Source organism: Synchiropus splendidus, chromosome 1, assembly GCF_027744825.2.
Source record: "Synchiropus splendidus isolate RoL2022-P1 chromosome 1, RoL_Sspl_1.0, whole genome shotgun sequence".
In the NCBI taxonomy this organism is placed as follows: domain Eukaryota; kingdom Metazoa; phylum Chordata; class Actinopteri; order Syngnathiformes; family Callionymidae; genus Synchiropus; species Synchiropus splendidus.
Window position 1 is genome coordinate 35,393,272 of NC_071334.1, and position 22,803 is coordinate 35,416,074.

At 42.2% G+C, this 22,803-nt stretch overlaps 2 protein-coding genes across 17 annotated transcripts in view; one reads left to right on the top strand and one right to left on the bottom strand.

Moving 5' to 3' along the window:
- Window positions 1-3,594: 3,594 nt before the first annotated feature.
- On the top strand, window positions 3,595-5,414 carry insl5a (insulin-like 5a). Its single transcript, XM_053853756.1, has 2 exons — window positions 3,595-3,766; window positions 5,269-5,414. The coding sequence occupies exons 1-2, from the start codon at window positions 3,595-3,597 to the stop codon at window positions 5,412-5,414; spliced, it is 318 nt and encodes a 105-aa protein (XP_053709731.1).
- A 1,285-nt stretch (window positions 5,415-6,699) lies between these two features.
- The window catches only part of sgip1a (SH3GL interacting endocytic adaptor 1a), a 48,273-nt gene continuing 32,169 nt past the window's right edge, over window positions 6,700-22,803 (bottom strand). For 5 of the 16 annotated variants that reach the window (XM_053856425.1, XM_053856470.1, XM_053856460.1 and 2 more), the window contains 15 exons: window positions 22,467-22,552; window positions 21,456-21,536; window positions 20,998-21,072; window positions 19,187-19,930; window positions 18,610-18,731; window positions 17,713-17,866; window positions 17,342-17,401; window positions 14,552-14,611; window positions 13,814-13,925; window positions 12,976-13,131; window positions 12,048-12,183; window positions 11,778-11,980; window positions 11,591-11,655; window positions 10,513-10,677; window positions 6,700-10,330 (listed from right to left, as the gene is read on the bottom strand). In XM_053856425.1, coding sequence (XP_053712400.1) covers window positions 10,308-10,330; window positions 10,513-10,677; window positions 11,591-11,655; window positions 11,778-11,980; window positions 12,048-12,183; window positions 12,976-13,131; window positions 13,814-13,925; window positions 14,552-14,611; window positions 17,342-17,401; window positions 17,713-17,866; window positions 18,610-18,731; window positions 19,187-19,930; window positions 20,998-21,072; window positions 21,456-21,536; window positions 22,467-22,552 — 2,242 coding nt within the window. In that variant the 3' untranslated portion in view covers window positions 6,700-10,307. The remainder of the gene's footprint in view (window positions 10,331-10,512; window positions 10,678-11,590; window positions 11,656-11,777; window positions 11,981-12,047; window positions 12,184-12,975; window positions 13,132-13,813; window positions 13,926-14,551; window positions 14,612-17,341; window positions 17,402-17,712; window positions 17,867-18,609; window positions 18,732-19,186; window positions 19,931-20,997; window positions 21,073-21,455; window positions 21,537-22,466; window positions 22,553-22,803) is intronic. The other 11 variants (XM_053856542.1, XM_053856478.1, XM_053856533.1 and 8 more) reach the window with 8 other exon arrangements.

A 22,803-nucleotide genomic window follows, 5' to 3' on the forward strand; every position in this document is an offset into this window, starting at 1 on the left:
AGCGGTCTGTTTGGGCGTTCTGGGTGACATTGGATGTGTTTTGCATCACTATGTTGTTTTCTGCAGGTTTGCTGTTTGCTGTGTTGTGATTCATTGTTCGCTTCTGTTATAATTGCTGTGTTGAGATGAGCACCGTGAGTGGGGTTGTGTGTTCTGCCTCTGCCTGAGAAGACAGAAAGTTAGTTCACCACAATGTATATATATATATATATATATAGGGGCTTATAGGTTAAGATGATCCGTCCATCTTGTCTCATCTTCTATTGTGTGTAATATGGTGCACCGTGGAGCCTGCATGTTATTTTTGAAGGAAATTGATGGCAGCGCTTCGTGTCACACTGTGCCCCTGAAGTAGATGTCAGGTGCAAAAGAGTTGGTGACCCCTGTTCAATGTATTGGGTTTGTTTTTTTTTTCTTGAAGAAATGTCTTCATAACCATATCTGGTCATGTGATGTTTCCTTTCTTCCCCTCAGTTGAACACATGATCTACACAATGACCGCTCACAGCTGTGACATCTGACAGCATGATCAACGAGATTTTATGACGCATGACAAACTATAAAATTTTATTCTCGTCCTTGTTGACATTCGCCTCCTTAGCTGTGGAAGTAAAAGCTCATTTAGAGATTTTACAGCTGCAATTTCACTCCACTAATGTCTGAGTGGCCAACCAACACCTGACATCCAGGTGTTTTGCGTCCTGATGAGGGCACACATGTGCACTTGTTTTCTTGGCCAGTCATTTATGTTTCTTCCCTTCATCATTCACCCCTGGTGGTCATGGCGACTGAGAGTCGCCTCTAATTTCACTCAGTCAAGGAGAGACGGATAGTATCTTCTCCTCATTGTGCTTTTAACCTAATATTGCCATCCTGCCATCTTAAGGCAAGTAGAGATTTCCTGGAAAAAACATCATGTTAAACAAATGTTTTATAGTCAGAGACTGCACATCAGCTTCAAGATCATAAGCTCAGTCCATAATGTTAACCATATGCTCATAATGTTATGGACTACACATGCAAAAAGCAGGTATTTAGTGACTGACAGTATCCATGTAGACCTTTAAATATAGTCGAATGTTTCAATCCCCTCAGCTCAGCTGCTTCCTTAATGACAAGAGCAAGAATAAGGAAAGGAGGAATCAGGACGATCAATAACAAGTCAAATTGATATGCGCTGGCTCATCATCCGTTTAAATTAATTTACTTACTATCAATTGTTTCAGTCACATGAGGCTGTTATGAATGACAGCAACAGCATTCATTCATATTTTTCTCCTCTTATTCTTTCTCGAGTCCTTTGGACAAATAAGACTCAATCCACCTCCCAGTGAGGAGGCAGATGGCTAAATGTCATACTGTAGCACATCTTTAACAGTGCATCGTATCCCTACTTTGAGTTGAAGACTCATGACATGTCGAAAATTATGAGTGTAGTGTAAGTATTGCGATTGGAAGGAAGGAAATGGTTAAAGGTAATGAAATAAATTAGGAATTAAATGGAAATGAGGAAGAGAAGGAAAGACAGAGAGACAGAAAAACAAAACTTTTCATCTCACCCATGGCCAGTTGCCACTTCCCCAACCAGCCAAACGATGCATCGATTCCACTGGGAAGATGCATGGAGGACTGTCGGACGTGCGGTAAGGGAGAGGAAGTTTGTTATGAGATCGAAGCAAATTGATTTCTCTCTGTGATGAGTGGAAGACTGAAGCTTCCTCACCTCGCTCATGCTGCTTGATTCCATTAGGAAATGTGTGGATTTGAGTTAGCTCGGATGGAACACACGTTTTTTAAGGTAAGCTAAGCAAAGGTGGAGTGGAGACTCACAGTTTGGTACCTTACTCCTCTTCACATTGACGGCGTCAGCCTGATGTCACGTCAGGTCAGTTTAGGTCCTTCTGCAGTGACCTCTTCACATCCCAGTCAGAAATCAGTGAGAGAAAGCAAATGCAGGTCAAATGGTGCCCGATTGACGTCACTCTCTGATGAGGTTACACTCCACAGCAGAGGACAGCTACTCATCAACACAGACGTCCTGTGCACTTTTAAAATGATGGGAAGCCCAATTACACGGCTTAGATAAAGTGTAGTGTTATCTATTGTATCATTATTTAGTCCTGCATACAGTACATCATCACACGACAATGGTATAGAACAATAAGATAGGACAGTGTTTGCATAGTGCACAATAGAGAGTAGAGTATCACAAGTGTACACTAATAAAATATATAGTACTGTATACAAAAGTACACAAACTTTAGTGAAGTGTACATGTAGTATAATAGGAAAGTGTAGTCTAGTAGAATTATGACTATGTAGTAAAGCTAAACCTGGTTTATTACAGTGTAGGTGGGTAGCATGTATACAAGTATGTAATACTGTAGTATAACTGAGGAAGGTATATTATGATGAAGGGTGGTTTAATAAAGCTTTGTAAAGCAGTATACGTGTAAGATAGCATGTATTACCAAAGCAAAGGATTGTGAAGTACATGAAATCAAATCATTGTATCAAACACATTATATAATGTACCATACCAGCATTTGTGTAGTGACATGAGGTATTTCATGGTGTACTATTAAGCAAATATTAGTAGAATGTGGTTTAATGTGGTGGTAAAGTACAGTGTAATTATGCATCCAAATAGTATGCTGTAGTAAAATGTAAATGAATACAGTTAAGCTCAGCACACAATAGTACTTGTGATAAATACCAGCTAGTTAGTAGAGAGAGGTGAATTAAAGTATACACTAGTGTGGTGTAGTGGGAAATTGGTGAGCTTAGTTTAGCTTAGTACTGGCAAATAACAACATAACAGGAAGCAGGTAAAAGGAACAGTCTAGTGCGGGGGTCAGCCAGAGGTCGTCCTCTCGATGTCTGCATCTGGCTCCTTTTAGATGTGTTCAGCTGTAAAAGAATATATATATGGCTCTCATATTGTATTATCAATGGAGATTTACTGCCTGGTGGTATTGCAGGATTGCATCGTACAGTATGTTGAGTGGTGCAGTTTGCTGTGGCGTGTACAATACAGACCAGCATCACCACGAGTCAAGAGAATGCAGCTTGACTGTACAAACCCTGGAAAAGACACAGACGTTGTTATGATCGTGGCCGTCTTGCAGGCCATTATCGCCGGTCCTGGGTGCACTTTATTGTCCGAAAGGCCAAGACGTAATGTTGAATGAGGTAGAAGGCAATCGTCGGGGGACCCCCAGCTCAGCACCATTAATGACCCAAGTGATTCGCTGAGTGTTTGCCAACCTTAGCAACTGATTGACTGTCAACACCGGGTCTGTCGCTCTTCTTCACGTCCACAACTGCAGTAAAGCAGGGAGTCACCACTCATTTGCCTTGTGAGGAGGCAAAGGTCACAGCAATCACCACTCTTAAGCAAGGAGGCGGAGTCTGATGTGATTGACACTCTAAACATGGAGATGGTGGGGAAGACCGGACACAGGGACCGAGTCTGGAGTGGGGGAGGTGGTGGATGATATATAATGAGGGGAAGTCCTGGGATCCACAGTGGAGGAGACCCGACGTGCTGAAAGACACAGATCATCTTCTGTGAGACGCTGACACGGGTTCAGGATGCGATCGCTGGTAGTCCTGCCTCTGGTCTTGTGCGCAGTGGTGTTTGCTCTTGAGGTGAGGGCTGATGTTAAGACGGTGAAGCTCTGCGGTCGAGAGTTCCTGAGGGCTGTGGTCTACACCTGCGGCGGGTCCCGCTGGAGGAGGTTCTTCAGTGACTCAGACATGGAGGGTGAGGAACATTTACCTTTTGAAATTGTCGTGAATCTTAAACATGACAGTGGACAGGCAAAATAGTGTTAAAACATATCATTGTGATTTTTCACATATAGCATTTGAGATAGCCATCGTTTCTTAAAAACTGTAACGCTGTAAAATAACATGATGCGCAAAAGGTTTGTCTGATGATATCTAAAAATTTACTTTCTATTTATTTCAATTTGTCAACCGGCGTGTCATTGTATACAGAGAGATAACTGAAAATCTTAAATGATTTGGTTTGTATTCCTAGTTGTTATATTGGTGGCTGATATGCAGCACAACCTTTTTTTAAAATTATATTGTTTGCTTTGAAGGTTATTTAACTACAACAAGCTTTTTTGGCAGAAGTGTTAGGTGGACATAGATTCTTGCCTTAAAATGATTGTGTGTATGTATATAAGAAAAATCACACATACTGCATGTGCACAAAAAACATTTTGAATTGACTTATTGATGTATTTTTATTGAAGACAAAAAATGCTTTATTATTGATTTGGTGTTATTTAAATAAATGAAGCACCTTGTCACTCGCGTTGAATTTCCATAGGGAAACCACATAAAAGTTGCATCTTAAATACATATTTATAAATACACACTTCTTGAATGGAAGTGAGTGGCATATTGAAATAAATACTGAAAACTCTTTTTTTGTTCACATGCACACTGAGCGATGCTTTACGAATGCAGGTCTGGGTGTCGAGGCTGGGGTCCATTCCCTGCACTTGAGTGGGTGTGAGAACAAGTGTGTCAGCTGCAACCACGGAGGCATCGTGAGGACTCATTAGACGGGACCAGGACACACATCATGATTAGCCTCAGTCGGGCTGGACCTATCTGTGTGAGCCACACAGACAAACCCAGTTAGCTGATCGGCAGCGCTGATTAAGACGAATAAAGTGACAGCTCAGAAGACAAATGACTCAACAGTAATATGCTGCTCCTTCCCAGTTTCCTGATTTACTGAGACCATTAGAGAAACTCATCAATGCACCGCAAACAAGTCGATACCTAGTCGGTCCAAAAATACTCTCTTCAACATTGAGTTGGCAAACTCAGTTGGTAGAACTTGAAACTCAAATACAAGCAAGAAAATGGAACTAGAGAGAGAACTGGGAATCATTTAGATTTGAAAGTTTGAGAAAGACTAGTTAAAATATGGAATAAAAATATGGCAGGTAACCTGAAAAGCCTGTGACACAGTCCACAGCTAAAAAGACTCTGCTGAAGGAAAGCAGGTTCACTAGGAGGTCCAAAATGCATGTGGCAGTAAATAGACACTGACACTGGGAGGGCTGATACGGTAGATAAAGATGGATGCACTAAGTACACGTTACTGTATGAGCGGACAAAAAAAGGAAGTCGGATACAGAATTGGCAATGAACTAAACTTGTATGGTCTCGATGAATGCGTCACTCTCTTGCTATCTACTTGTCATCTTTACCTCTGTGTGTAACGTAAATGAATCCATGCAGGACCTCTGGCAGTGGAGGAGAACAGCGTGGAGAGCGTGAGCAGCAGAAGAAACTCGGCCCAGAGTCGACGAGACATCAACAACATACTGACCACCGTGTGCTGCCAGGTGGGCTGCAGGAAGAGTGACCTCACCTTCCTCTGCTGATGGCTCTGCTGCGCCTCCACAAAGCTTCAAGATCACTTTATAGATTTGTTTTTGATACGTTAAAGAATTTCATCTGCTGAGACTGTACATGTGTCCGTGTTACATCATTAAACCAGAACAGTTAACGAGAGCAGCGCAGCTTCATAGTTCCTCTGTACGGTGTCATGTCACTGACTACAAGAGTCATAGTATAACTGAGGAAGGTATATTATGAAGGGTGGTTTAATAAAGCTTTGTAAAGCAGTATACGTATAAGATAGCATGTATTACCAAAGCAAAGGATTGTGAAGTACATGAAATCAAATCATTGTATAAAACACATTATATAATGTACCATACTAGCATTTGTGTGGTGACATGAGGTATTCCATGGTGTACTGTTAAGCAAATCTTAGTACAGCAAAATATATCATGTTCGTAAATTAGCAGTAGAATGTGGTTTAATGTGGTGGTAAAGTACAGTGTAATTGCGTCCAAATAGTATGCTGTAATAAAATGTAAATGAATGTAAAGGAAGTCAAAATTACATACAGAATTGGCAATGAACTAGACTTGTATGGTCTTGAAAAATGTGTCACTCTCTTACTCTCAGAACTTATCATGACTAGAACACTAATAAACCTTCAACAGAGATGGTGACAGCAGAAAAATGTCAATACACTTGTCCAAAACAGACACAGGCGGTCACCCACGACTGACTGGCTCCAAACGTTTACTAGGCCACCTAAGACACGTCCGAAAGTGAACAAGGTAAAAAGTTTAAACAAGTCCAAAAACGACTTGCAAACCTAAAACTACTGTAGACCTGGTATTGAATATTCCTAAGGGCAGAAAGACACTAGTTAAGCAAAGCAATACTTTTTTTGAACTAGAAAGTCCACAATTTACTTGGTAAAGTAGGAAGTATCAGTTAGAACTGTTAAACTGACCCTTAACCCTAAACTGGGAGGTGGAAAGAGACTTGGTAATAAGTGTAAAACAGATATGCTTGGTCCAATAGAGTCGTACAACAATTAATGTACACAAACCATGGTACATTAGGAAGTGTGAGACTGACTTAGAAAACTCAGCAATGGAGTTGGTAAGTGAAGGCTTTGAAAAGCTCTCAATAAAAATAAAAAAAAAGTGTGAAACAGACACGTCAGTAACAGACGTGGTAAGGCCCCAAATCATCCAGAGTTAGGAGAATTTGAATAACTAAGCGGCGAGGTTGATGATCACCACTCTGCATGATGAGGAACTTCCCAGGTCAAGCTAAAACGTCTCGACTCAGATTCACGCGACAAAGAGACTCAGAATTCCAATTATGACTTTTATTGTTTTGGAAAGAAGCAACCTAAATGGATCATAGCTTATTATGGATGGTACAAAGATCTTGCACGAGGTTACAGAACCGAAAAAGGGGCCTACAGCTCCCAGAGACACTCCACGGTCCACACACCTCACTTCAGCAGTGTCTGCCGAGCAGTGGCACCAACGTCTGCTGCACCTGACATCTAGGAGGAAATCAACGGACCATTGGATGCAGCTAATAGGTGGGCTGTTGCTCATGTCAGAAGAATTAGTCGACCATTGTCTTCAGTGTCATGAGCACCGTCAGTGGTCACACAGGTGGATGCGCACAGGGCCATTGAAGGCGAGTGAGACAGTAGTGGCGTCAAATTAAACAAACACAGAAGGAATACTGACATATTTAAAAGGAAATATTTGTTGAGGTCTATTTAAAGTACAGTGGGGCCCCAACTCACGGACGGATGCAGTTGTTCGAATTACAAAAAACTTGGATATAGTCAATTATTTTTCCCATAACAAAAAACAATAGTAAGTGAATTGATATTTTCCCACTAGAGTCATTTTTCAAAACATCTCTGAACTGAGCATGAGTTGAGAGCAGCAGCAGACGTTGCAAATGAATATTTGTTGGCCACAATACTGCCAGAAAAGAAACATTTCAATAGCCTGCCATCAATGTCCAGCCTCACTCGCCTCTCTTGCTTCATAATTCCAGATGCCAACTTTGCCCAGTCTGATACACGGCATGTTTTGGTGGGAAAATAGTATCAAATTAGGGAGCAGAATTGGAATTCAGACAGGTTCGCCATCAGAGGTCCAGCCAAAAAACCACTGGGCCTTCAACAATTCTGTTTGTATCCTTATCCATTTTTAAATAAAAATGTTTAATTTCAAAATCAGACATGAAAAGAAAAAAAAAAACAATGAATAACCCGAACCCTCATGGGACCCGGATTCAATGATATAGAATGAAATACAGCTGACTAACTGTCTCTTCAATGGCCCTGAGTCTATACGTTTTTTAATTCAGACACCATTTCTTGATAAATAATTAGCTCATATTGTCCTCCAGAGGGAGTAGGAAGGACTAGCTATCTGCTTTAAACACACACAGTAAACACACACGCGCACACACACAAAGAAAGCATTTGGTCAACGGAACCTCGCTCAGCATTCAACTCGTCATCTCACAGAGACCGTTAAGCAAAATAAAGTCATGGACTGAAGCGCTGGTGGAAGGACATTGTGGTGCTCACCAGCAGACCATATTCTTGTAACTTATCACAACAAAGTTAAAAAAAAAAAAGTATAAATATACTGAGCTGCTTCACACAGCATGAAGAAAACCTTTTATTGTCATTAAAAAAAAACATTTTGAATGTGTTTCACTGTGATCTTGGCGGAGTTAAATTAGAAGGTCAACACCACCGATGGGAATACTTGGAGGAAGCATGCAAACCCTAAAGTTTGTTTGTGTCGGGTGGAACTAGAAATCTAATTCTAAATCCCTACAGCACGGAAAACATTTGTGCGGAACAATGGAGATTACAGTAACGCAGCTGTTGTCCGCCATTGATCTCATATTGACCACCTGATTCAACTCCATCCAAGACCGTCCATACACACATACATGGTTTCATCACCGACAACGACACTGCTTTCACAAAGCATTACAGAGCATCCAGGGAGACATCCATTTTATTTTTCATCGTTAAATTACCCGCCCCACCCATATATAGCTCAGGTCTTCTGTTGAGTTAAAAAATTAGATCTGAAATAAATTGAAAAAAAAAACGTATACTGTACACAGGTTACCCCACTACACATAAAACAAAAAAGTTTATACCTTTAAGGGTTCACCAAGTAAATCTAGCCATGTACAGAGTCACTGTATTTTTACAACAAAATAGTCAATAATAAATAAAAATAGAATGTTCAGTCTAACGCTGCCGTCCCGGGAGCAACAGGATCTGACAATACGAGGAAAACACCAAATGCCCTTTAAGATATAGACTATTGATTTAAAATGACACTTTGTACACTTTGCTTTGCACTGAAGGGAAACCTGAACATTTATTTATCCTCACTGCAGCTGCCATAATGGAGGATTGGTCAAAATACTAGGCGAATGGGAAATAAATGGCCAATACTCATCGCTGAACCTTCACGATCCTGTCATGCAGCCTAAAGCTGGAATATTTCAGAACAACTGCTCCTATTTTAGTTAGGTAGCGTTAGTGAATGGACTGCAGGATAGAGAGCATCTGTTCACTTTAGGAAGCCTATGAAATGTTGTTTTCAAGAAAACCAAGCCATTCTCAAGTCTCAAGTTTGCATCCACTGTAATGCTGCATGAGAACTAAAGGTAGGTGTATAAAGCTTTGAAAAACGCCCACTACCATGATGCTTAAGTATCTCAATAAACATTCATTAAGATGATACTGAGTCCGGTTTTCACTTCCATCGAGCTGCTCTTCATGCTAACCGTTAGCAAACTACCGACTCTCTTCAAAAAATAAGCTGAACCAACAACGCAACAGAATAAAAGCAAAAGGCTACGAATCAACTGCATCCATCCACATTTTAAGTCTACAATACCCCTGATGATGAGTGTCAAGGCTGTAAATGGTTTTATAGCCAGATCTTGATGGAGCAACAGTGGAAATAAGTGACCTTAAAATTAAAGCAGTTATTACTCTATAACAGTGTGTGGGTGAAGCAACAGATGCTACAAACAGTAAAATCACTTCATTCGTAATCACTCATTACAGTGTCGGTAGCAGTTATTACACCATCATTGTTTCATTACTAGGTCATAAATGATGCTGGTGACCTCAGATGATGGAAAGGTAACGGACTGCAGTAGTAGATCACAAGCTATTATTACATCACGGGAACTATGTTTTACAGTGTCAGGATTGAAGTTAGCAACCACTGCAGTCTAGTAGAATATTGAGACCACACCGTAGGATTAGCTTGCTGAAACGTTTTCTCTCAACACTTTGATCACCTACTGATGTCACTTCCTGTTTCGCCACGGCAATCGCACTGATTGAGATGAAGATGGAAATGCCACCTTTGAACGTGCAACCATCACGATCCATACCGCAACCTCACTTTTTCCATTTTCATCCATGATTCAGCGTCTGAGCGAGGCCAGATTTGATTGTTGGTCACGACAGGATTCTGACCAAGTGAATAAGTTGTGGGAGTCAATCAGAGAGTGGTGAATCCTGATAGGACATAGCAACTAAACTTACTGAAGGGAGAGTAGCCCAGACTGTTCTGAGCCTGGACCTGACTAGATGGGTCAGGCAGCTGCAGTGATCCCACTCACATGACCAGAGGAGGTAAGAGACAGGGGAACAGGAGGAAGGAAACCGGGTGTCTAACTGCAGCGATGTTATGGAATCATTACAAATACAAGATTTACTTGACCTCAAACAGTTAGACGATGCTTATGCAGGTGACAGAATACTGCTGGGAGGACCAGTCCGGCCGACAAGAGAGAGGACGCGAGTCCGTCCTCAGTCGTCAGCCTCCGTCCACTGCCATTATGTTCTCTTGTTGTTGTTGTTTGTTTTTTCCAGCAGCTGTGGGTTAGTTGTCTGCAAGGTATTTACCTGGAGGTGATGCAGAAATAATATTCTACCATCAAGATGTGCGCCAACATTTGAGTTGCGGCAGATGAAACTTTGCAACATCAACAGCAACTTTTTCTCAGACTAAGGTTCAAAGTTTGATGTCCGCGACAACTCATCAAAAGTCAAGTCTGTCAACACAAAAATTGAGAAAAAAAACCTACCTGCAGCAAACCTCTTCTTGATAAGAGAGAACCGGTACCCGGGCCCGGCCAGTTCGATGTCACAGCCCGATAGGTTGCTGCCTTCACTGGTGAACTGAACTGCCAGTGGAGCCGGTTTACTGGGACCATCAGTCAGCTGGAATCGCGCTAACAATGACCCCACACCTGCGGCAAAAGGCAAGAAACACTTATCTTGATGTTGGTGTAATCACTGCAGGGAGATATGAATGAACGAGATATGAATGTAGTGATCACATGAGTACCATGAGAATCAAGCCATCTGTAAACATCACTAAAAATTTAAATCTGAAAACAGAGCTCAAACACCAAAGATTACTTGGTGACAGAAGCACTGGTATTGCACAGCAGGGGGCAGTATTGACAGAGCACACCAGGACCAGTTCCAACAGTGACTCTCATGTGCAACAGGCAAAAACATTTCACTGCAGCCATACATGTCTCAACAATGTCTGCATCGGTCCCAGTGCAGCTAGTTAGCAGATCATCACAGCATGCCACTAAATGTGTAGCTTGGGTTTCGGCAGGCCTCTTTCTACACAGTTGCATGGCTTATTGCCTTTCAGGTCCACGCAATTACATCTCTGTCTGGGGAATAGCCGCAGAGCCTAAATGTCCTCTCCTCTTTGAAGCATGCTGGCACATCTGAACGATGGAAAAACATATTGAGTGTGGCCTCGGCCACAAATGTCCACAATCAAAGTAGGATTCTACAAGTGCTAAAGTTGGTGGGCCCACCATGCAAGTATCAGCCAATACCATAGGACCAACCGTGAAAAAAATAAACCATCTGTCCAACCAGCAGAAAGCTTAACGTTGAATCATCAACAGTCTTTGTTACCATTGTCCAGACATCTTATGCAAGTATCGTTTTTGTCTGCAGTGAAATGCTTCTGCACTGCATACGCTCTCTGCCAAGACAGAGAGGTTCCCCTACATTAATTTTATTTCAATAATTATATTAAAATATATATATATATATATTCCAATTGTTGGTGTAATTTCATTTGAACCACAGTGACAAACTACTTCATGAAGTAACAAATGGACTTTCACGAACCGCCATTTTCTGATTTCAGAGAGATGTCTGGAATCTTCCACAGGACTCTTTGTTGCTCTGCATTCCTGTACATAACAGACAACAAAATATATTAAGCCAACATGGTAACATAGTCACGGGACCATGTTGTTCGCCTTCACTATTGTAACAGAAAATGTCAGTGTTGATCAAGGTGTGACTACACTACCAGACAGCAGGCGGTAACACGGCCTGAAGCTTGGACACGCCTCCGTCCACAGGAACCAGGAACTGGACGTTGTTCAGAGCCATCGGCGTGGACATGGCGTCTCCATTGTACTTGTAGTCTATTCTCAAGTCGGTGCTGGTGGGATCACAGCGCCAGCTCACTGCCAGATTAAGAGGAGTAGACTGGAGACCCTGCACCGAGACCTGCTCACAGAGAAACCGTCATGAATCCTCTTGACTTGGTCATAAAGAAGATTTGGGGGGGGCTCACCTGATACTTGAGCATGTCAACATTATAGTACGTAGCTTGTGGCTTCTGCTCAGCCACCTTCTTCAGGTGAGTGATCAGGTTTGGCATGTTGACCCAGAAGTCCTTGGCATCAGCCTTGGCCTGTGTCGTGGTGTCGCTGGTGATGAAAGGGATTTATCAATACACCCATGAGTAAGCGCTGCAGTAAGGCTCAACTCTCTCAGAACTGTACTCAAGACATTATATTTAAAATCTTGACCTTCGGTCATAGAATTAATCATAGCTATATTTTGAAATCCAAGTTTTTCTGTTTTCTTCTCTGCCCCAAAGAACTTAATTATTGAGCCAGATGATCTCACTTTGTCTAAGTCATTCAGAGATGATCTCACTCACTCTGACTCACTGCAGTACAACAACAAAGAGAGGGATGCCAATACTGTATACTATGAGCAACTGCTTAATATTGCTTCAGACTTTTAAAAAAAATGAAAATGACAACTGTTAAAAACTACCATTTGTTGTGAATGAAGACAACTTTTATGTACCGCAACAATTTATTCCACAGATTCCAGGCTAACATGTGCCATGGTCTATGAATGATTTTCCAAGACTGTCCAGGTAAACTCAGTCAGGTACAGAGTTTTCATGGTTTGCACAATTTGCACGTTTGGAAGAATGAAATTCCCTCTTTGAGAATCACCGGTTTTGGTCGGAATGTTGACCCCACAGCAGGCACAGACACGCATCAAAATAATGTTTCTTGGGTCCAAATTATTTATGTTAATAGAACTGAAGAATGACACATTTCAGTCATAATAATTACAGAGCCATGACATCACATGCTGCAACATGATGTTATTGTACGTAAAGAGATCCACAAAGAGGCAGCGTTAATAGTAAAAGTTGGTATAGGAGGTGGTGTGTTTTAGTCTGTGGGTTGTGTGTTTACCAGCAGAGCAGCTGAGGGTTAGGCAGCACATGCTCCAGTCGACTGTAGTTGGTTATGCTGAAGGTTAGCACGGCGGGGGAGGGGTTATTGGCAAAGTGCCGTGTGATGCCCGCCGGAAATGACAAAACCATCTCACCTATGACCTTCACCACACACCTGAAGGAGAGAGGGGCGAGAAACATCCTAGTAAGACATATTTAACATGTACTTTACATTTTTTTCTTGTGAAATCTAGACTCCAAAACACTGTGTACAAAAGTGTTTGGGTTTAACAGAGGCTGAAAGTCGAACCATTGGTCATCCTTATTGAGCAACGCGTTTGGGACTCTTCACTTCGGCTGAGAACAGACTTTGGAAAAAAGAGGATGAAAACTGATGGATAGTTAGTCTAACTAATCATCGACCCAGACCACTGCAGCTTTAGTGGAATACACAGCCATCATCCAGTCCATCCTCACAGCCTCTATCACCGTCTGGTACAACAGCGCCACCTCCAGGGACAAGAGCCGACTGCAGCGCATCGTACGTTCTGCTGAGAAGGTGATCGGTTGCAGACTGGCACCTCTTCATGACCTGTATGTCTCCAGGACCCAGACGTGCAGGTCGGATCACAGCTGACCCTTCTCACCATGGTCATAGACTGTTTGTTTCTCTTCCCTCTGGCAGGAGGCTACGGTCCATCCACTTTATTCTGAAGCACTTTCCTAATTGGTGGGATCCCCACTGACCAGGGCAATAAATTTGATTCTGATTCTGATAAGGGCACACAGGTGTGTAGCACTACCATGCTGGGACATACTTCCACCACGAACATCTGTGACACGGTGAAGTGACCTACTTGTTGGGGTCAGCCCCCTTAAAGAAAGCGTTGACGGTCTCAGTGAACGCAGCAGCCACAGGAAGTGTGTCCTGAGCCCCCATGGTCAGAGGACTGGGCCCTCTGGAGCAGCCTGAACATATACACAGACACAAAAATGTGTTACAGAACAAAAAAAAGTCTAAAATAAATGTCATTTGTTATCCAGTGTTAGCAAAACATGGCCAGTGATGAACCCACATGATGCTGTTAGTATGGTGGTGAGGGGAGACAGGGGCATTAATACATTTCTCTCTGCTCTTTGACTGTGATGCTGTGGGATGAAAGAAAATCTAAATTTGTCAAAAAGGTCACTACCGCTAGTCATGGTTACACACAGACCAGAGTAGCTGAGCAAAGCAGCAGGCAAAGATCAAGAGACTGCGCATGCTCGTTTCCGACATGCTGTCAAAGCTGATTTGGCCCGACAAGACCGCAGAAGATCACAGAACCCAAAGATCAAACCAAGACCCAAACCACCGGAAGGGAAAGAAGTGGTGACAAAGAAGAGATTCTTGAAGATGGATGACCGAAAATGCAAAGTGTCAGCGATGAAGGGGAACCACAGCAGAGATGACGGCTGATGAAGAGGTTCAGCCAAAAGTTAGCGTGATGTGTGAAGTGATGGAGGGCTTAACAGGGAAGTGGAGGGAAGACAGGAGGGCAAGAAAGGCCAAGCTTACACAGATGAGCCTCAGATACAGCGAGGACACAACTTACCTTCAAACGTTAAATAAAACTTCCCTCTGTCAAACCATACAAGGGATGGCTGGTCATTCTCTGTGGTGAGGTTAAAACGGGGTGAGGTGGACGGGAGAGAGGGAGGAGGAAGAGGGATGGAAAGGGCGGGGAGAAAAGGACAGTAGCGTGAGTCTCATATGGAAGGTCTTCTCACTTCAGAGTGCGGTGGTACGAATGGGTGAGGGAGTGGCAGGACGAGGTGGAGGTCCCAATGATGTCATGATGTGCTTAGATAAAGAGTGACACATAGGCAGATCGGTCGATGCAGAATTTAGTACCTCATAATGTAGATAACATTGATGTTTCAATCTTCTAGTTTTGGAAAACAACAATACATGATTAATTAATGCCTGTTGTATACAATTTAATTTAATATATTTTACAAACATTGCCACAACAAATGTGGCAATAAAGCATAACAATAGTCAACCCTTATGGTAAACACTTAATATTCCACTTTGATATCACTATTTCAAAAGATTGGGGCTTGAAAACCTTAGAGATGAAGGCAAAGTGTAAAAAAAGAAGAATCTTCAGAGTGACCCAACTCTGGGATGAAAGTACTGTACCGTTCACTCATCTAAATGACGTATGATGATGTCACCCAATGGCCCAGATTCCTGCTATACAGTGAGGCATTGGCTCTAGTATGCGCTTCCTGTGGACTCACGGCAAACAGATGAATTGCCCCTACACACAGAGGGGGCGTCACTCTCTGTTATACTGTATGAGTGAAAGGCTTTATCAGAGGATGAATATTCCCAATGAAATCGGTTTGAAATGTGTTCTTTTTTCAGATGTAGCCATTACTGTCACAATGCTATCTCACTCAATGCATTAGCCTAATCCCTCTTCTTGTTACATGGCATAGCAACATGACAGCGCCTCCTTTTGGACGTCTCAGCACCTGGAACAGCTCAGAGAGTCGACTCAAGGCATTTTTCTTTGTCAAACAGCTCCACACGATAAAAGGCCTTGGTCCCAAACAAAGCAGGTAATGTGCAAAACAAATTGCAATTTAAATGAACATGAATATCAACTGTACACAATAAGTTATTTTATAACCACCAATGATGTCAACTTTGCTTTCAATTTAATATAAAAAATAAGCACTTTGAGGCACGTTAGTAGCACCACATTGCTGACAACAGCTCTGAAGAAAAAACAATGGCATTCTAAGACGGAGTAGCTCCAAGAAAGGTTCGAGTCTGGGCAAGGAATGAGTGACTGAATGGAATGCTTGGTAATAGAAGGATGAGTGTAGTTGTATGTCAAGAGAGGATCAAAGAAGGATTGATTAAGGCTCTGCTTCTGATGCAGGAGGCAAGTTGAGTAGAATGACCAGTTGGTGTTTGGGGCCGTTCGAGATTGCTGACAAGAGACAGTGGCATGAATACCAAACAGCTCTGGTCAGTCTAGTTCAGCTTAATTTTCATGCCAGACAGCCAGGGACCCAGTCAGTGGTACTGATCCCAGAGTCAGCATGACGCTGTTTGTTCGAGGACTAAGATTTTTCCAGCGAATGGATACACTCCAGGATAATGTTCACTCCCAGTAAAGGTATCTGGCCTCATTGAACACAATGCGTCGCCAAGAGACAAGACAAGAGGGTTGCCATGGCGACAAGACGGCCACCGCAGCACAGTCATAAAACAGAGAGAAAAGTCTCATGAGTGGGCAGATGGGGGTCAGTCAAACTCTGTGGACAAATGAAGCAAATCTATGCAGAAGATGAAACTTTGAGTGTGACAACAACTTTGGCAGATCTGGTGTAAAACAAATAGCAAAAGAAAAAGTGAGGGTGAGACGGAACCACTAAACAAGACAGACACAGAGGGACCATAATATCAGTGGGAGCCAATTAAATGTGTGGGAACATGTTGAGAAGAAAGAATACTTCATTACGATTCATAACGTGTCTGAGTAACAGTTGCATTCCTGCTGGTCAGTTATTTAAAAAAATATAAAAGCCTTATATTTCCATGAAATGTAATGACAAGAAAATGTGCGTATTATCAGAAAGGATTAGGTCCAGATATTCAACAATTACTAATAAGGTCCCAGTCCAAGTCCAGGATTCATTTCCTTCTTCTAGCTCAACAGCACTAAATGCAATGCAGCTATGCTCATTTGTGTTATAATACGCAAATGATGCACTCACTGAATTTATTTTCTGAGATTTACATAATCAGAAATAACATAAAAGATTTAAAAGCATTTATTATGCTATGTTATTTTGAGTATGGTACAGTATGAGGTAAATTGCTGCAGCATGCAGATGTGGTTCGCCACTTTGCACCACTTGCTAGGTGTGGTGCTACGTGGCTAAAGGCAGCGAGTAGGTGAAAGCCAAATAACAAGGATGAGTTGTGAGTTGTGTTTCTTCAGCCACGGCAACTTAATCCGGAGTCTTTGGTCAAGAATGAGTAGTATAGTAGTGCTTAAACATATTATTTTACGTAACAGAATAATAATATCTATCTTGCACATATTGCAGAAATTAAACCTGCATTATTTTCAATGCACTGCTGAGCCTGAATTAAATAAGTCATACAGAGTTCAACTCAAAGCTAATTACTTGATCTTACTGTGCCTCAACCTGGATATCAAACTGGTATTGTGGTCCATGTTCCATCACCAGAGATGACTGTTTAAGACCTTTCTTGTCAAGTGCAGTGAATGTTAAAAAAAAAAGAAAAAAAGACCACAAACATTCAGACAAAATGAATCTCTCCACTCCCACCTCCACAGGCAGGAACTCTACTGTACCTGCAATTGACTCAAAGCGCCTCTCAAATGTCGGCAGCCTGCCTACAAAAGCATCATCTTCTGACAAGCCAAACAGGAAATAATGACACAAAAATGGCAGAAGAAAACAAAAGAGAGCAAATTAAACCAAGAGCCAAAAAAAAAACATTCAGAATCAGAGCACGCAAATTAAGCACTTTTGTTTGTTAGGTCAAAGAAGTTATGGTGTAGCAAAGAAGTGGTTGGTTTGCACACACATGAAAATCAAATCTAAAAATGAAAGAGTGAATTCCAGTAAGACACCCTGAGCACATGAAGAATAAAACAATGGTTGATTAAAAGAAGAGCTGTCAGGGAGTCGTGACGCACTTGGGTAGAGAGAGCGCACACACCTGACACGGACACGGAGAGTTCTTTACCCACAGTGGGCGTGGTGGCAGCGCTTAGGGAGTTGGTGGAAGAGATGGAGGATGTGCTCTCTGCCCGCGCCAATGGTGCGACAGGTGGGGGGCTGGCTGAGTGTACGGGTGGGCTAAACGGACGACTCTGAAATGTTAGAAAGTAATTACATTGGTTACATGGTATTTAATTAAACATCATTGAAGTAGTAAAAATGCACAGTGATCTCATAAAAAAACAATTTCAACTCAAAAAGCAATCAAGTATTAGATCACTCTTCTGACTTTAAGATTAACAATTCATTGCTTTAACCCCAGTGGTGGAGCAGAAAGCAACCTGTCATTTCATTTTGAATTCATCGGGTATAAATATACAAGAAACAGATGATTTTACTTATCATCAAATCTTCAAAATTATCAAAAAAAAGGGTATAAGACAGGTGACTAGTCATGTTTTTTTCATAAAGGTTCAGAACATCAACTGACAGAAACAACAAACAAACCATCTCAACTTAATGCTAGCCAGAAATGTGGTCAAAATAATACATTTTTAAACTGATGGTGAGATTTTAGGAGATCAAGAAAAACGTGTCGCCCACTTGATAAAGGTTCCTTGTATTTGTGCCAGTCATTTCATTTAACGGAAACAATTCCACACATCAAGTGAAAAACCCAAATCTATTATGCTCATGGTGAACACATTTACAACCATTCCGTTATAATTATATCACTAAGTTAAAAAAACAAACTCTAAATCACCCAATAACTGCAGTCCAAAGTCAAAGAAAATGTGAAAATGTTGTTTAAAATATATAAGTGTATAAAATATATAAGTGATTCAACAGATAAAAAATATGAAACCAAGTATCGGCGAGTTGACAATAAACTTACTGCGTCTCCTATACTGGGTTTTCCTGGTGGAAGTTTTGGCCGTGAAGGAGGGCGAGGTGGAGGCGGTGGAGGGGTGGGGTTGACGGACGAGGGTGTTGCCGGTCGCACAGGAGAGGAAGATCCTGAAAACAGAGAGAAAGTTGTTTTTCTCAAAACAAAAGGCAATTTTCCTGACGTCAACTGCAGACATGCAACAGTGTAGAAACAAAAACAGGCAAGTCAAGTTTTGTGTCGAGGTTTGTGAGTCTGACTCAAAAACAAAAGAACTGCTAGTCTTGATTCTCTATTCTTGATTCTCTTTGTCGAATGGCATCAGAGGTGGGATGGCTTTCCAAGTTTCACCACTGTGCATATATGTATATAAAAGGAATCATTTAACCCATCATCTGTGAAGGTTTTTACTGCTCTCCAATCAACTCAAGTGAGACTGTGATTCCAGCTGTGGCAAATAAAGGTGAATGACCAATGGTACTGCTAAAGAATTGTAGTCTGTGAGGAATGCGGCAATGTTTTTTTTTTTTTTAATCACTTTCAAAATGTTCATTCAGGTGTACTTGAACTTTGAGCTACTACTCACCACTAGCTGTGCCACCAGTGGTAGATGCTGGACCAGGTGATGAGACGACAGCCCGATATGTAGGGGGTGGTGGTGGGGGCGGTGTACTTCTGCTCCCTTGGCTCGAATCTTTGGGCGAGGTGACAGTTCCGACCTGATCCTCTTTGGATGGGGTCACTTCAGAGTGCTTGGTTGTATTGTCTTCAGACAGGACGAGGGGAGGCGGGATGGAGCGTGATTGTTGCGCGGGAGGTGGAGACATCAGTGGTGGTGTGTAGGCTTTGGGAGCAGTCGGGCTGGCTGGTGATTCCAAGGGAGGGAGGGATGAAGAAGGAGATGAGATAGGAGTGGGAGAAGTTGGGATAGCTTGTCTGTCTTCGGGTGTTGAAGGGCCTGATGGGTTTGAAGGTGCAGCTGACGGCTCCGAAGGTGGATGGGAAGTCAGCACAGCTGGAGTTTCTTTTGGCAATGAAGTGAGATGGGATGGTACTGGGTCTTCAAAGGGTGGTGGGGATGTAGGTTGAGACTCAAGAGGAGGTGGGGACGCTGGCAAAGGCGGTGCAGGCTGCTCTGGTGGAGGTGGGGATGAGGGCAGCGGAGGCGCTGGGTCCTTTGGTGGAGGTGGCCGCTCTGGAGATTTGTCAGAGAAGCAGACCCACGAGTCACCCACGTCTGGCTCAGCAGCATTGTCCCGCTCTGGACCGAAAAGCTCATCCACATCCGCAATCGAGGGCTTCCGGATAGAGATGTCCCCCTCTGAAACTTCTGGAACAAATGAAATCATGTGTCAGGGACTTGCAGATGTGGTTAGGAAACCCCCAGGAAATGGCTGTGGAACTGAGTTGGGGATATTATTACAGGCGTTCTCAACCTTGTTGATTTTGGGGCCCACCTTTTCCAGAACAAATGGGCCCAGGGCCCATTCAAGTAATTGATTGGTTTCATTTGTGTTCAATCACCATATTTAATCAACTTACATGTAAACAAAGCAAAACCCTGTGAAATGACATGAAACCATGTGATCATTGCAAAGATATTTACTTGTCATCAAAAAGTCCAACGAGCAGCGGAACCAGGTGCAAGCCATATTGATCACATTTACGAACTTGATGAAAATGTCAATACAACTGTATGTCATCAACACAATTCTGAATAAAATACATAAAAGAAAACCATTTCTAAATATCCTAAAATAAAAATATTTTATTGTCAAAACAGACTGATTCTCCCAGTGTGGGACTAATAAAAGCCATGCAATCTAATCTAAAGAAGATTAAAGTATTGCCATAACATTTTCAAATAAATTTTAAAAACCATCATGCTTTCTTTTCAAGAACTTCTCCATAGAGTAGCAGCTGTCAAGTCAATTCAGTGACACACTACTGCCACCACACATGGCTAATGTATTAACACTGAGCGTCTTGTGGCCCTCGAGGTGCAAAACAAAAAAATTATACCGGCACTTTAGAAGGCACCCGTGGCCCAACCATGGGCGTTGGCCCTATGGTCAATAATTACTGATTTAGAAGACTTGATTCATAGTTCTGCATGTCAGGGTTGTTACATGATCCTTACATATATGATATTACAATTATATTAACAGTATCCTTCAAACCAACTGTAATCCGTGTGCTTAGGGAAGGCGTTTTCTAGTTCATGTTTAAAAAAAAAAAGCACTGCAGCCACGGCAGTGAGGTGTGCCAAGTGATTTAAAAGGCTTATATTTTTGTTACTGTCTCTATAGTGTTTCTACATGCACCATAAGTTTGACAAAAAATGAGACAAAACAGAAATCACAGGGATTTGGTTGAAAGTCATAACAAAACTCGTACCCGAGTCCTCTGCACTTTGGGGATTCGTCGTCGGAGGGGGTGTCGGAACATTTTTTGGTGGAAGTGGAGGAGGAGCTGCAGAGAGAAGTCAAACACTTTATATCACTTTTGACCAAAGACAATGAGCACATCTGCAATATTTCACTAATAAGATGCATTACTGTAACGATCACTTTGGATTAAGACATGGAAGGAAGACCATAGCAATCTTGAATTCAAGAACACATCCAGATAATCTCCATGCATCAAGATGCTGAAGGTTAACAGGGATGAACTCAAAATTTGAGTTAGGCGATGAAATGATTGGTGAAATGAAAGATTCCAGGAGGGTGGGGGTCACTGCCACGCAGTCAGTTCAATGCATCAGATCTGTTTGTTAATAACGCAGGGTGAACAAATGGTTTGGTGCAGTCATTTCAGGGAGGGATAAGAAACATGGCAGGGAATCTGTGACTTACTTCCGGTGGGGAAGGTCCTCGTCAAAGAGGATTCTGGCTCTGACAGTGGAGCCCCCCAAACATCGCACTGAGACAGAACCACTGGGTTCAGGAAGGGACAGAACAGGCCATGTCAGGGGCAAGATTTCAGAAAGTGGACATAGCAAAAATAGCTCCTTCTTCTCTCTCATCAATACTGACTCAGACTGTGTCACACAAAAAATGTGCAGAACGTCTTCTTCCCCTGCAGTTGCAACAACAAGTCAGCCTCCTCACCCACTCATGCAAATTCATCACATTAAGCAACCTCATTGGTTGTTTCTCTCATTCTTGGTACAACAATGCCCCTCCTCTTCATGTCTCTAAACCATCTGGACTCCAAAATGTGACTCCAAACATGGGCTGTCCCTCTCATTTTTTACCTTGTCCTTGTCCTCTAGACACGCTGCTCTGCTGTTCATCAGAGCAAGTAAATGACACTCTAGTGCATTGTTGTCCAGTAGGCTATAATTGCACAAATCCAAATCAGACTCAAAGACAGTGATGAAAGAGTCGGCGTCATCAAAATCTCAGCTCTTCAGACGGTCTTTGCTCAAACATTCGTTCTTCAAACAACAATGAGCTATGACAGCACGTCACTAAATAAACCTTCAAAAGCAAATGGTGTTGATCTCAGTGAAGCCTGGCAGGGGAGTTACGTAACACTTAAGAGCTTTCTCCTCTGTGTGTTTTACAAAATCCTACAAGATCGGATGGGAGGAGGCGACAACTGCATACCAACAAGACTTGCTGAGCAAATGGACCAAAGTTGCACTATAAACTTTGACCTTAGCCAAGACAGATAAAGGGATTCCATCTTTGTGCAGGGGAAACCATTCAAGAGAAGAGAGTGGGAGCGGAGGAGAGAGAGAGAGAGAGAGAGTGTGTATGTGTCTGTGTGTGTGTGTGTGTGTAAGAGAAGCAACACAAACATGTAGATCGCCAAGGACAGAGGCAAGAAGAACAAGACAACAACAGTGAGGAGAATGTTACCTTCTGTTTTCTCATCTCCAAAGGCAGTTTCTAAAGGAGGCCCAAATAAGGCTGTGGTGTCTTCACTACTGACTGCTGCTTGTTGACTGCAAAAACAATAGAATATATTTTAGGACGCATGAACTGGATTAAGGTCGCAGGACACAGTGAACATCATTGACATGGCACTTGATGCAGCAGAAGAAGAAAAACAAATCTTCCAATTGGTGGCAACAGCGTTTAAAAAGTGACGATAATGTTTATTATTTTGTCATCATAATTATCATTATGTAGCATTAAACTCTGCGCAACTGCTCAATTTTACAGAATAACTTTTTTGTAACTGGTTTGCGCCATT